This window comes from Mandrillus leucophaeus, unplaced genomic scaffold, assembly GCF_000951045.1.
Source record: "Mandrillus leucophaeus isolate KB7577 unplaced genomic scaffold, Mleu.le_1.0 Scaffold100, whole genome shotgun sequence".
Lineage (NCBI taxonomy): Eukaryota > Metazoa > Chordata > Mammalia > Primates > Cercopithecidae > Mandrillus > Mandrillus leucophaeus.
In genome coordinates this window covers 1,759,396-1,774,893 of record NW_012098099.1, presented here as the reverse complement: position 1 = coordinate 1,774,893, position 15,498 = coordinate 1,759,396, and the positions used below count along the sequence as shown (strand labels likewise).

Here is a 15,498-nt window from a genome sequence, read left to right as displayed (position 1 = left end):
GACTTACACCAGTGGCCTCTTGTGGGCTCTCAGGCCTTTGGTGTCACACAGAGGTGCATTGTCAGCTTCCCTGGTTTGAAGCTTTCAGACTTAGACTGAGCCATGCTACTGGTTTCTCTCTGTTCCCAGCTTTGCAGGTGGCCAGTCATAGGACTTCACCTTGTAATTGCATAAGCCAATTTTCCCTAGTAAAATCCTCTCTCTCTGTCTCTGTCTCTCTCTCTCTCTCTCCATATATATATACAGAGAGAGAGAGATGTCTTCTCTATCTATTTATGTCTATATCTATATATATAGAGAGAGACAGAGAGAGAAGATTCTGTTAGGGAAACTCTCTCTCTCTCTCTCTCCAGATAGATAGATAGATATCTCCCCAATGGGCTCTGTCTCTCTGTAGAACCCTGACTATACAACTGCTAACTAGATTAACCAAAAAGGATGATTCAATAAATATAATCAGAAATGATAAACATGACATTACAACTGATACCACAGAAATACAAAAGGTCATCAGACACTATTATGAATATCTCTGCGTACAAATTAGAAAACCTAAAGGAAATGAATACATTCCTAGAAACATAAAACCTACCAAGATTGAACCAGGAAGAAGCAGAAAACCTGAACAGACAATAATGAGTAATGAAATTGCATCAGTAATAAAAAATCTACCACCAACAAAAAAGGCCCAGTATCAGATCGAATTCACAGTAGAATTTCACCAGATGTACAAAGATGACCTAGTAACAATTTTACTAAAATTATTCAAAAAAAAAAAAATCAACAAGGAGGGATTCCTCCCTACTTCATTCTACAAAACCTGTGTCATTCTGATACCAAAATCTGGCAAGGACATAACAAAGAAAGAAAACTATAGGCCAACATTCTTGATGAACATAGATGTAAAAATCCTCAACCAAATACTAGCAGCTGAATCTCACAGCCTATCAAAGACATAATCCACCATGATCAGATGAGTTTTACTTCAGGGATTCAAGGATTGTTCAACACACATAAATCAAGAAATGTGATTCACCGTATAGACAGAATTTAAAACAAAAACCAATGATCACCTCAATAGATGCAAATTTTTTTTAACATATCTAACATCCCTTCATCATAAAAACCTCCCAACAAAGCAGGCATCATAGAAACATACCTTAAAATAATAAGAACCATCTATGACAAACTCACAGCCAACATTGTATTGAATGGGAAAAAGTTGAAAGCATTCCTCCTATGAACTAGAACAAGACAAGGATGTCTACTCTCCCCACTCCTATTCAAAAAAGTACTGGAAATCCTAGCCAGAGCAATCAGGCAGGAGAAAGAAATAAAAGGCATCCAAATTGGAAAAGAGGAAGTCAAATTATCTCTGTTCACCAACAACATTATCTTACACTCAAAAACAAGGACTGAAACAGTTTGTCTAACTCTAAACTCTGTATTTTCTCACACCATCCCATAACCAAGAAGACCACACACCTCTCAAGTCAGGGAATTCCACAGAAATTCTGAGACCTCCTAAATAACTTTTGGTTCCCAAGTAATGTCTGACAAAGAATGTGAGTGTATTCTTATAAACAGTTGATACATTCACTTAAGTTGTTGGAATGCTACTCTTTAAAGTGAGATGCATAGATTATAAATTTTCTTTATTCATGCACACATACTACCCAGGCACCAAAGCAAACATATCACAAAATCCCTCTTAATCAATAGTGAATTATGCAATAAAAAGATATCAAGAAGAGGTTGGTTTGATAGAATTTCTCTACATTACTTTTGCCTACATTATTGTTCTACATTATTTTGTCCTGTAGTTGTCCTGTAGATTTCATTTCGTCCTATAGGTTTCATCGTTAAGATATGTACAGGCTGGAAAAGTGGAAAAGATGACCAATTGATCCATTACACTACAGAACTACAACTGAGAACATTTAGAAGTTGGACATTTTGTCTTTCGTTTATAAGTATGTTCACAAGTTAGAGATTAATCTGATCCCATGGCTGGAAGGACCACAGGGCCTAATGTTCTCATTTTACAAGGGAGGAACTATTATAAAGTAGAAGCAGCACTAGAGATAGACTGGAGACTGGGTTTTAGTTTTGACTCTTCCACTAATTCACTATGGAGCTGGAGGAAGTCCCTTTGGGCCTGGCTGTGTAAACTCATGGGGAAAAGTAACAAAGGAAGACAAATACAGTGGGAATCCTGGCTGCAGGGCACCATTGCCTTTTCTTGACTATCTCTAATTCTAGATCCAACTTGAGCTCTTGACTTGTCTGAAGATCCTTGGCATTTTAATGAAAATACAGCATTTTCTTCAGAATCCATTTTAAAGAAAAGCCCAAGAGGTAGGTAGAGTCTCCAGATCATCATTATGGCCCCAAATAGAAAGAAGATGACTGAACTATGGCATGGGCTGGTGACTGGTAAATCTCTTCACGTGAACTATATTTAAAACAATTTGGGTCATAATTGTCCTTCGGTGTGACTGCAGGGGCAAGCTCTCTCATGGTACCCCGTGTCCCCAGTAGTGTTCCTTTCAAAGCTGGCACTTGGCATCGCAAATTTCATTTGACATATTTATGTGCTTCCTTTCTAATAAAGGAATTTAGTGGTGTCCCCCTCACAATGTTCAGCTCAATCATCTTTTTCAGTCTGCTCTCCAGGTATTGCCTGCAGTCCCATCATGAACCCTCAGCAGCTGGGTCCCAGAGCAACTCAACTGCAGGCAGCACTGTTGCCATGGCAATGTCTGTTAGAACTAGCTCCATCACTTTCTTTAAAAATTAAAGTCTTCTACAGAGATCTCAAAGTTAACACATTTTGGTTAATTTGGCCTTTAAGTTTGTGTCAGAATATCCAATAATAATACAGATCAGTATTTAAAGTTTTAATTAGTGATTTATCTGCAACATGTAGGGGACAAGTGGATAGGAAAAGGGGACTTATCTTTTAATGCAAATGTAAATACCATGGATTGTTCTCTCTCAGAGACGAGGAAATGAGCACACACTAGTTTTTGGAGCAGTCACCATGGACAGCTTCAACAGGGATTGCAAATAGTTTGTTAAAGAGGTTGCTTAAGGAAGACACTTTCATGGTACAATAAGCATTTTCCCATGGCTGGCTATGTCATCTTTGAATGGTATGTAAAGTGCCTGCTGTTACCGCTCAAACTGCCTTCTCCTAAGCAGGCCCAGGCTCAGGTTGGCAGAAGGCAGAAGGAAGTCTGCCAGACACATCCGGAGACTAGACTGATAAACAGTGATCTGCAAATCACCTGAATGTCATTACACTTTGTTGGCAAAATCTCCCAAACCTGACCCTGTCAAGCACGACATATATCTCAGTGTGCAACCTGGGACCCAACCCAGATGGCAGTGTGGGGCCTGAAGCTTGAGGAGGGGTAGGCAGCTGAAAGTCACACTTGGAAGGCCTGACTGCCAACCTTCGAGTTCACAGCCTTTGAACTGGCCATGGCATTAGTAAGTAAAAGCCACTCCGCAATGATATGTCATCCCAAAGGCCTAGCAAACAGAGGCTGGAAAAAAGCCATAAACACAGGGTGCTCTTGTTACTACAAGGAACTGTCACTACAATGAATTTTTAAAGTAATACATTTTGATTTTCGGGAGCAGGAAGAGGTTATCGTGTACAACGCTCTTAAAGGAGGATGAGAAAACTGGCATGGAGGGTAAAATTATTTCCCCAAGGCCACCTCACTGGTTGGCCATGGAGTCAGTTCCCCCATATTCCTAATTCAGGGTCTTTCAAATACATCCCCTCTGAAATTGCTTTGCAGCCAAAGTGGAGAATTAGAATATACATTACCTCTGAGAAGCTCAAGGTTGAGGCTACACAGAGTTTCTGTTTCAGTTCAACTCCTCAACCACAAACCAGGAACATGTATCAAGTCTAAGCACTCGTTGTAGGAAGTCTTTGTGTCAGCTTGGACCCTAAGTTGTGAACCTAATGGCTTTAGTTAGACGTGATATGAAATGTGTTCATAAATATATTTTTATAAAACCTGCTCTTTTTAAAAGCACCTGGAGTAGTCAGGAGATGGACAGCTATGGATTAAAAGAGCAGGTTTTGAATCACAGGTCACTACTTTGTAGGTGTGCGATCTTGGTTAAGCAAATAATCTCTCTGTGTCCGTTTTCTTAATCTGTAAAATGGGGATCCTGATGCCTAAATAATCCTATTTCATGGGACTGCTGTGAGAGAATGCATGACAATGCTAGTGCTCCCTAGTATCTCTTATCACAGTATGGCCTTCTTTACTATCACCTTACTCTCTTTGATCATACTCCTTCACTTCAGGACACACACAGTAGTCCTCAAAGGCAGTATCTGAGCTGCTTGGGCACTGATGCTGGAACAAAAGGCAACTGGCCAGAGAAAAGGAAGGGATCTCTGATCTCAAATCAAGCACTTTTTCCTGATCATATTTAGGGTTCCAGCTCAAGTCTCTGGGGGGCTAGCAGGAGGGATTCATGCAAGGGCTTTCCTATCCTGGAGGTGAGGGATGGACAGAATAGGAACAGGCAAGAAGCGGACGAGAACTCAGCACACATGGTCTAGGGGGTTGGTTCCACATTATCCATGGACTAAACAAATCCCAGCACTGCCACCGGTAGGCGAAGAGGGGTGAGCCAGTAGGCAGAACACATCTGTAAGGCTCTTGTAGGTTTAAATTCTGATTTCTGGGGTGGGATTGGGCTTCATACTGGGGTGGGGCTTTATTATCTCAACAGTGTTGTCTTTTTAACCTCTGAATGGGTCTGGTCTTACATAGGCTACCCAATTGTGTTGATGACCAGGAATCATTTCAATGAGGGATTATGAATTGGGCCCAATACATATTCAGAAGAGAGAATAAGAGTTTCTTATCCTGAAGCTAATGATAGCAACTCACATTAAATATATCAAACTAAAGCTCTAGATTTAGTATGTGACAAAATGTATACACCAAGGCAGTCACAAAATCATCTTATACTCATGTGTTGTCTGGTTCCATTTATATCAGCTCTCTAGTTAGATAAATTCATAGCAGATTGGCAGGTACCAAGGGCCTGGGGAGGGGAAGATGGGAGTCACTGCTTAATGGCTATGGGGCTGTGATTTGAAGTGATGAAAATGTTTTGGAACGAGATAGAGGTGATGATTGTACAACACTGTGAATGTACTAAGTGCCACTTAATTGCTCACTTGAAAATGGTTAATTTTATTTTATGTGAATTTCACCTCAGAAGAAAAGTACATGCCAAAAGTAATACTTAAAAGCCACTGGGCATCTATCACCTAAAAATGGCTCCTCAATAGTGGAAGAACAACCTGAATCCTGAGTTCATGTTCACATAGATTTATAACCACACTCTGAATAAACAATGACATTTCAAAAGTCTCACTTGGGCCTGTCTGCGATAGGGCTTTGGAAATCACACTCCAGAAGGCAGGGAAAATGGTGTGTGTATGCTGCTACTAGCAGTTGGTAGGTGGTTAATGAATACTTAATATCAGCCACATCTGAAAACATCAGAGATGGCCACCTACCAATCCAGATCAACCTGCTCTGTGAGTTTGGGGGAACTGATCACCGTGTTGTTACTTTCACTTTATTCTTGGCTAACTTTATCTCTTCCCTATGACTTCCTGCAAAGACAGAGAGAAAGATCTAAATTCAGTTACTTATATCGGATTTGGATGTATCATATTTACAGATCATCTGCCCTTCTTTTTCCTTCTACAACCACATTGAAAGAGGACGCAGCTGAGAGGGCACTGCCAGTTCTCTGAATACTCACATCTCCTTGGCAATGAAGATAGAAAAAATCCCTATTCATTCACTGAGTATGAAGGTGCCTAGAAAACAGAAAGTCTTCTTAGAAAGGACAAAGAATTTTGATGGGACACAGCTTGTTTGGAAACCACATGGAAATTTGTGTTGATGGAGATCTAGCAGGGACTGGATCCTTTGCCATTTCTGACACGAGGCAACACTGGAAGAGGGGGCTGTTATCCTTTGCCTCTGCTGCTTTCTCCTCCCCAGAGTACATATTTCCCCTGCTTCTGCTTATTTCCTTCTCAACAACTTTTCATGAGGATGGTAACAATAATGATATCACCAAACTGTCATTAATAACTTCTGCATGACAGATGCTGAAACTGACAATATGTATTATTTCTAAGCCCTCATAGAAAACTTTTAAGGTGATTATTATTAACTCCATTTTATATTTGAGGTAAGTGGGGCTTAGGTGTCACAGAGCTGTGGGGCAGAATGAAAAAACTGACATTGCTTTTGATCATCATAACTGGCTTGCTTTTCCTAAATATAAAAAAGCCAAAATGTCTGAATGAAAAAAAATGACAAGGAAAACGACCATATAAATATTTGTACTTTAAGAAATCAAACTGCAGCCCCTTTAAGGACCCCAAGACTACAGTGTCAACCAATTAACAACTCAATGACTCAGAATTTGATGGGCATGTATTATATACTCTGCTGTGTGCTTGGTATTGTGAACAAGAGAGAAACAGACACTTGTTTAGCTTGAGGGGCACTGAAAATGTAACTATTTGCTAATGGAAATACAGTCAAACTCAGAAAACAAACAATTCTGTGATTTTTTTTTCTACGAAAGGTAAATAGGAACATCCATCTCCAAGGTTCTCATAAAAAAAAGAAAAATATATACATACGTATGTTTGTTGACATCTTAAAGCATGCTTCAGTATGAGCACTTGGAGTTGGAAGATCATTCTATGTTTATAAGGGCAGGCAATAATTCAAGCTCCCTGGCTTCCTCTGATCTTCAATGTCTTCCTCTGACTTACTGGGAGATGACATCTAGAGGCACAGGGGAAACGCTAGCTCTCATGTTTACCCTGCAAAAGGAGAAAACCCAAATGCTGTTTCCCACGAACATGAGTGTCACTGAAGGACACCTCAACCTCCGTGTAACGTGCATCTCAACCACCAGTCTGTGGAAACTAGGAGGCAGGAGCCATATCTATTTATCACATCCCTGTATTCTCCAGATCCAGAACAGAGCCTGACACCTACAGAGGACTCAAATATATCTGTCAACTGAGTAAAAGAGGAAGTGAACACATGCATTCTGTTCAGACAGAAATATTCCTAGCAAGATGAAACTGATAGACTATAGTCTGGCAATTCTGATATGTATATATTTGTTGGTTTAAATTGGTCTTGACCAGTTAAGTGGTAAAGTTTTTAAAAAACAAAACATAGCAAAAACCAAAGTTGTCCCCAGAATAATGGGTCAATAATGTTTCATAATCCAGGATTCCCCAACAATTTTAAAAACGTCTTTACCAGTCTTTCTTACATTTATATGTTTTAAAAACTATGTTAACTCTAAATTTAATTACATGGCATTATTTTGAAAAAATAATAGGCAAAAAAAAACAACAGTGGTATAATTCACATAATTTAAGCAAAATACAGGCACTGACAGAAATTTAGAGAAAATTAGAAGGGGCCTCTCTAGAAACAAATGGAATAAATGTGGGTAAAAATTTAACCATAATTAATTGTAACCAAATAATTCATTATGAATTGACTCTGTGCTCATCTTTACCTGCTTTTCAACCTAATTCTCTAAAATATATTGAAACGAATATTGAAATCGTATTGAACTTTTTTTTTTTTGAGACAGAGTCTCAGTCTGTCACCCTGGTTGGAGTGCAATGGTTAAGACCTCAGCTCACTGCAACCTCTGCCGCCCGGGTTCAAGCGATTCTCCTGCCTCAGCCTCCCAAGTAGCTGGGATTACAGGCACCCGCCATCATGCCAGGCTAATTTTTGTATTTTTGTAGAGATGGGGTTTCACCATGTTGGCCAGGCTGGTCTTGAACTCCTGACCTCACGTGATTTGCCCACCTCACCCTCCCAAAGTGCTGGGATTACAGGCGTGAGCCACCGCACCCGGCCCCAAATCATTTTTTTCTAACAAATATTTTCATTATTTACATAACATAGAAACATCTGGAAAAGGAAAGACAACAGTGTTGTTTTTGTAAATGCATCCTGTAGACATACTAGTAAAATTTGATATTATTGGAAAAAACTATCAACAATACTAGCTATATGAGAAATAAAACAACAAACTAAAATGTAATAATTAAACTTTTCTTAAAAGCCCTTTGGAAAACACTGTTAAAATTTCCCATGTTTGAAATTATACTTGCCTCTTAAAAAAAAAAAAAAAAAAAAAAACAGAACAATCACAAACTTCATCTCAGATGAAATGCATTTTGTCAAAACCTGAACTAATAACTATGGTGACATTTCAGCAGCGAAAGGGATTACCTCAAAAGGTCATGTCAACTCAATGCTGACTAATGACAACCACAGCCAGCCTATTAATTAATGCTAGGGACACAATGGGGATTTTTGTTTTTACAATTAATATCACATATCTAGCAACCTAATAGACACTTCTCCAGAGAAATATAACCCTAATATTATGTTAGATTATTACGACCAGAAGGAACAAGCTATAAATCTACTTTAGGAAACAAAAATACATTTTATCTGATTCTGTTTTCCTAAGGAGAAGGGAGAATGACGGGAAGAATTGATTTCATCCAAGTATGTCCATGTTAAAAACATGGAAGGCAGCCACTACTGATGAGCATTAGGCAAACTGAATTGCTGTAAACTGTCTCCTCTTAGTTAACATTGTTACTGTTATTTTTCAGTCCATATGGAGAAATGAACTTGAATTTTTTCTCTGTGGAAAGCATGGATCACAGTGCGAGCTCTGCACCTGCAATTCTTGCATCACCTGTGGATCTCAGGAGGTGCCTAAATCCTTCATAAGACTGTAAATTGCCTTATATTTTATAAGGAATCACAATTTTTGATTCTTTACAGTTCACCTATGAGCTTTAGGAGAAAAGGTATTTTCAGAATGAAGCATTCTTCCAAAGAGCTGCTTACCCAACATGAGGGAAGCCGGTTTGAGTGACGGTTGGTGCCTGTGCCACAGGGTGTTGAATATTTTTCATATTACCTTTAGTTTAAACAATTATCAAACATATGCATATATATTAGCTATTACATAGTAGGTACTTAATAATTCGTGGCCACTAATATTGTCCACTGGAAAACCATAAACCTGGATTCTGAAAAAAATAAAAGCCTTCTTAAATTGGTTTGTTGAAATGAGGATGAGGGTGTGGGAGGTATATGGACATGGCATTCTTAGAAGGGATCATGGAGAATCAACGTTCAGCCTGTATTGAACGCAGTAACTCGTCTATTCTACATTTCCAATCTATCGCACAACATCCAATGCTGCCCGTGCTCAAACACATGGGCATGATGGCATTAAGCCTTGCACTGAATAGTCTTGGGCATAAAATCAATGAACTAGTTTTAAAACATTGGTGAAGGTGAAGTTGGTTCTGCTGTTCAAAATAGGGATTTGATGAGAGCTTTTCAGAATTGAACGATTTCCCTCAAAACCTAAATCAATATCTTTTTAACTCCCTGGCATCATCCACATTCCTTTAAAAATCAATTATCTTCTTAATTATAACAGTAGTGAAAAATTAAATTCTATTTTCCCCTTCCTTTGTTATTTAAATAATCTTAAAGCTAAGGTGAGTAGACAGATCACCATTGGACACCAAATGAAAAAGCACTGTCTGCATGGACTTGCTGAAATCTCCAGCGAATCTGGGAGCGGCCCTGGACACAGCACTCCCTGGTCTAAAGTCCCTGCAAGCAACGCCTCTAGAAGAGATTCAGTCCCACTTTAAGTAGTTCCATTACTATCTTGTACTATTATTTATTTTTCTACTTGATTAATAAACTGTTGATGTGACAGATGACCTACCATTTTCCCTGTAAAATGACTTAAGGCACCAACGACATGAAGTAAGCCTCATTTCTCTAGGTATCTAATCTAGGGAATGTTATTTTTGGTAATAGAGAAATTGGTTTTCCTATTTGTACAGTCTATGAAGGCTGTAGTAAATGGTACCCTGATTGAAATTGTTGGAAGACATTTTTCTTCATTTCATAAATAAATGACTTTTCACTCACCATGGGTATTTTGTACTCTACACTTTCGTGGGTATTACAATGTCCAATTCTACTTGGTACATATCAGAGCTCAGCCCAGTTTGCAATGTGGTGTTCTTTATGGCTGCATGGATTAGGGTAAGAGCAGGTTTCCAGGCAGACAAATGGATCTCCAACCCAGCACAGAAACAAAACATCCTCAAGATGATTATAAGAGTCATCAGCAGACTTAATTGTGAGCAAATGGTGAATCCTTATAGATTCATGGAGTTGTGATATGGGATTTCAACACCTCATTGGACCTTAACCAACCTACAAAACGAACATTGTAAGTAATCAGTATGTACACACAATGAACAAAGTTATTATTCTGTTTGTCACATCCCTAATAAAGGTACGTCTCCAGTTGTCACAGATAGAACAAAGCATTAACAGTTCTGATTACTCGCAAGTTCTACAACCCTTCTACTGTGCTAAACCTGTGGCTATGTACAGTTTTCTTTAGATCATAAGATTAGTCATTAAAAAATCAAAGAGAATAGGAATGAAGGCTATTGGAACCTGGGAGCTACAACAGATATGGAGCATGTTTGGCCCAAGTGAGGCAAAGATGAGAGTGATGCGTGGGGTCATGAGATGAGCATGGCTGTGGCAGCGAGGCAGATCGAGGGTGAGAGGGAGGTAGCGCTCACCACTGCCTCCTCCACTGGCTCCTCAGCCCGAGTGTCCATTCCAAGGTCCAGCCCAACGGCAGGTGTGATGGCAGCCAGGGGCTCCTCTGCTTTTGGCTCTGTGGGTGGAGCCTGTTCAGATTCAGCCTTGGAGTGTTTGTTTTGAGGGTTAGAGGAAAAAGATTCAACAGGTAAATAGATAACATTACAGAATACTGGACAATTAAGATTTTCTTTGTCATCCCACAGGCAACTAGCTTCATGAAATCCGTGCTGGAGAAAAGCCCCCTGTTTGACATCATAGGCTTTTAGAGAATGGAAAAGACTAGAAATAAAATCTTATTAAACTTCTGCTTTACCATCATCAAGACTGTCATTTCCCTTGAAGTCAGGCAAGACTTACCAAGTTTTACCTACCCATTTTACTTACTTGCAACATTTTGAATACCTACTTACCTATGATAGCTATAAAAGGTTCTGCTATTTTCCAGAGAGAAAGAGAGAGAGAGAGAGAGAGAGAGAGAGAGAAGTCTAGGAGGACCCACAATTATTTGCCAGTGGGAAGGAGTAAGGAAGAAATCGCAGGGCACACAGTTCCAGGGCCTTTCAGTTTTATGAATATGCATTGCACCAAAAAAATTAAAGAGTCATTCTAATAGTCAGACTAAAATGCATTCATTTGACTCAACAGGTCACCACGATGCTAGTGTTCCACTTCCAAGGCTGGGAGGAACAGAACCAGCTACCTGGCTATTCGCTACCACAATCATAGATACTTTACTTCCTTGTTGTAAATTCCTGTTCAGTTCCTTGTTCCCTTTCTCCCTCCAACAAAATCCTTAGTAATGCATTTACTTCATATAATAGTTGTTTAAAGAACCACAGGGCAGTATTCTCCATGTGGTTCAATTACACCCCCTGAATTGTGTAGGCAGGGTGAGGTCTTTTTGTCCCAACACAACACATAAACATCATCCTGATTTCAATTACATATATGCTAAATCAGGCTTCTGGCATCTCTTAGATCAAGGCCTTTTTAGTTTTAAAATTAGCGATATCAACTAACAACAAGCCATTAAAAGCACCACAGCCAGTGCATGTCACTACAACTACTGAAAATATTCCTTCTTTTTCCATTCTTATTAATATAAATACACAGATTTATCTAGCATGATTCTTTCACTAAATGGATGGCCATTAGAGGGCTCATAAGATCCTTTTCTATCATCAGAACACTTAAACTGTAAAAAAAAGCTGAAAAGTGATTTCCCAGTGGAGTAAGAAGTCTCTAATTAATGCTGTGATTGGAGAAATCAGCAACTTCTATCCAACTCACCATAAGCAATCAAAACCCACCTCTATTTGTCCTGTACATTTATCTGAGTCAATGCACATGGCAAGTTCCCCAGAGAAGTGATGGAAAAGTTATACTGAGGTAATACAAAATGAATATGAATAGCCTAGTGTTGGACAAACACACAAACTATTTGTCTTATGTCTCCCACCAAATCATTCCATTTTTATGCATGCCAGGATCACACGACCATTCTTTTCAAAGGGCATAATAAATTCAAAGGACTGGTAGACAGGTGTATAGACATTTGATTTTTTATGGGCTTTTTTAAGCTTTAAGAGGTGGCCTGACATAATTTTTAGGAAAGAATGAGATAAAATTCACACTAATATGCTCTCAGGAGTCCTTTATGGAAAAATACTTCACTTTTATTGTTCGAAAAGAATTATCTTCATAATGGAACAAGTTTTCATAACAGCAAACAGATACTGTAAGCGCTCAGGGAATGATCTTACCATTTAGGAAGTCAAGGTGATTTGCTATGACAGCCTGGTATCAAATGACCTTCACAATGAAGGATAAAAGGGCAATTTGAGAAAACACCAAGAAATCCACAAGTAGATGCTGTTCACTGCAAGCTGAGTCTATGCTACGGAAGAAGTTAGATTGAAGCCAGATGAGAAGCCAAGAGATGTTTTAAAACATGAGTCAAAGAAATATATCATCATATATTTTACAAAATGCAAAGATATCTCAAAATGCAAAAAATATTTGCATCAGAGTCTAGGTTTCTTAGAAGTCTCAAGAAATTCTGACATTTTTTATAAGGCAAGAATAAATAGCTAGGGTGATTCTATAAATGAGTCTAATTGCATTTGCTTGTTGAAATTTGACAGTGTGACTGTGGTCTAGTATCAGGAGAACATAGGATTGCTTATGTCCCCACAAGTCACAAGATGTTTCACATACGACAATAACACATGAAATTTCACAATAAGGCATTACAACTTAACCTAAATTCCAGGAGGATAGTATAACTCACTAAATGATGAGTAACAATGAAGCCTGGTTGTATATAAAATCAGCTACCTAAATTTAGAAATAGAAGCCACCTTTCTTTTCCAAGATAATGCAAAATTATAAGTGTTTTGTCAAGAAAGAGGGAAAAACTAAGATAAAATGTGAGCAACCTCTTGTGGAGAGATTCAATATAGTCCTGTGGGAATTGTGCCCTACCTTCACCATTTTTTTCTACAAGATGTCTCCCTCGAGAGACATTGCAAATGGGTTGATCCCCTGCCACACCTATTTTGGAGTGCTGAGAACGATTTCCTATTGTTTGTTTCAGTCGCAGTCATTACACATTCAGAGAAGAGGTGCATCCTTTACAGATATTGGTGGCAGTAGATACCACAATGGTTGAACTCTGAGGACCATAAACCAATTCTTCCTTTAGAATAAAATAAGGAGTATAGCCTTGCAGCACCTTTTCTGGTATCCTTTGTGATAAGATGAAAGGTGGGTCAACACAGAGGAAAAGGAGATGGGTTGGGAGAGCAGGGGCAGAAGTCTAGTCACATCCAATGTGGCCTTGTATCCAGTTTCTCCAATCCTGAGAGAGCTAATTTAGTGAGAACTGCAGAGGGCTTTAGAGGCAGCTCTGAGCTCTGAGCAAGAGTTGCTGATTCAAAAGGGTTTAAACCTGTACTCAAAAGATGTCCTGTGGGGCTGTATGATGCAGACTGGGAGATGTACAGCTGATTATCAACTTCATCTCCTACTTCGCTCAGAATAGTCAATGAGCCAAACACTGGGAAGTTTTCTTGCTCCTGGGAAGATCGTGTACAATCAGGACTCACTGGGAGACATCGGTTCACTGTGATTTCCTAGATCAGAGGGCAGGGCCAATGTTAGCAGCATTTGCAATGCTGAACATGACAAAGCTAAGTTCCCCGTGGAAAGAAGGGGCAAGATGTCTGCTTCAGAGAATACATACAAAGAGAAGAGAAAGACAAGCATGGAAGCTCCTAGGACCAGCCAGGGATGATATGGAAAGGCTCACCAAAACTTAAAAACCACCGAATTCTAGACCTGAATGTTTTGCATCAGTGTAGTAGGTGTGAGTTTAATTATAACCAATTGCCTTTCCTTTTATACTGGTATTTCTCCATTTCTCATAAACCATTCATGGTTGATAATTAAAAATTCCATTCTCCATCTCCATCACCCAGCTGGAGAATCACCAATGAACATGAAGAATGAGTTTCACTGGCTCCATGACTAACACAAGTATAATTTGTATTTGAAACATTTAAATATTTATTTGCAGGCCAGAGAGACTCTGTCTTTCAGTTGGTTGTCCAAAAGGCAAAAGCGTGACAATCTATTGACAAGGTACGAGAGACACACCTGCCTTTGAAAATATATCAAACCAGCCTTGAAGACAAACTGTCCAGAACAGAATTCCTTACTTACAAATAAAATAGTTTTTAAAAATTCATTGTATTTAATCTTAATTCCAAGTATCCAATATGAAAGGCAGAAGCTGGGATAAGTATGCACTACTCCCATGAGAAAACCATAGTGCTACAAATAACCCTCATGACCTAGTCCTCTAAGAGCCCAAATCCTCTGAAGTGTAGCAATGACATGCTCAAAAGCGACATCTCTTAAGGTCTCTTCATTCATCTTTACTAGTAAGCTTTAAGCTGTTGCTAAAAATGTTTTCCATCGTAACTGCAACACTGATCTTTTAAGAATCTCCTCTAACACCAGGAGTAACTATTTCTATTTCTTACTCATCCCCTAACTAAGCTTTTGTCTCTGCTCTCATTTGGTATCAAATTAGGAATCACAACTCTACTATGCATTACTGCTTTCTACCTCTCACAGAGTGGAGGGATGAGATGAGAAATGGGGTAGTTTCAGGTTCAAGAAACAAACAAGGATTTCTTTTGAAACATGGATTCTTGAGGCAATTTCACTTTAAATACTGGAGCTTAAGTTATATTCATATGGAAATATACATGTCCTTAATGGATTCACTGTGTTCTGCTGGGGTTCATAATTAGGAGACTGGTTTTTGCTGGAATGACTGTGCCTGTGTGAATAGAAATAACTAAATGCAAAGTCACACTGAGGTTTTACAGACACGTTCTCTCCTGTCTTCTAGAAAAGCACAGGATCCAGAAACCACATTCTGGATATTAAAACTCTAGATGTAGGGATAACTAACAACTTCCCGAGAGCACAAACCCAAATCAACTTACCAAATTGCAGATCATACTCTGGTCTGTCTGCATTGCGAATAATGAAGTATCCTGGGGCTGATAATCAAGGATAAAAATAGAAGATGTTTTTAAAAGATGTTTAAATTAGCTACCATCAATTCTCTCTCTCTCTCTCTCTCTATATATATATATATATACACACACACACACACACATACACACATATATATATA

General features: G+C 38.9%; 1 protein-coding gene across 1 annotated transcript in view; it reads right to left on the bottom strand.

Moving 5' to 3' along the window:
- AMPH (amphiphysin) overlaps positions 1-15,498 on the bottom strand; it is a 271,429-nt gene that overhangs the window by 23,142 nt on the left and 232,789 nt on the right. Inside the window, exon 18 of the mRNA XM_011972763.1 lies at positions 15,305-15,361. Within this exon, the coding sequence (XP_011828153.1) occupies positions 15,305-15,361 (57 nt within the window). The remainder of the gene's footprint in view (positions 1-15,304; positions 15,362-15,498) is intronic.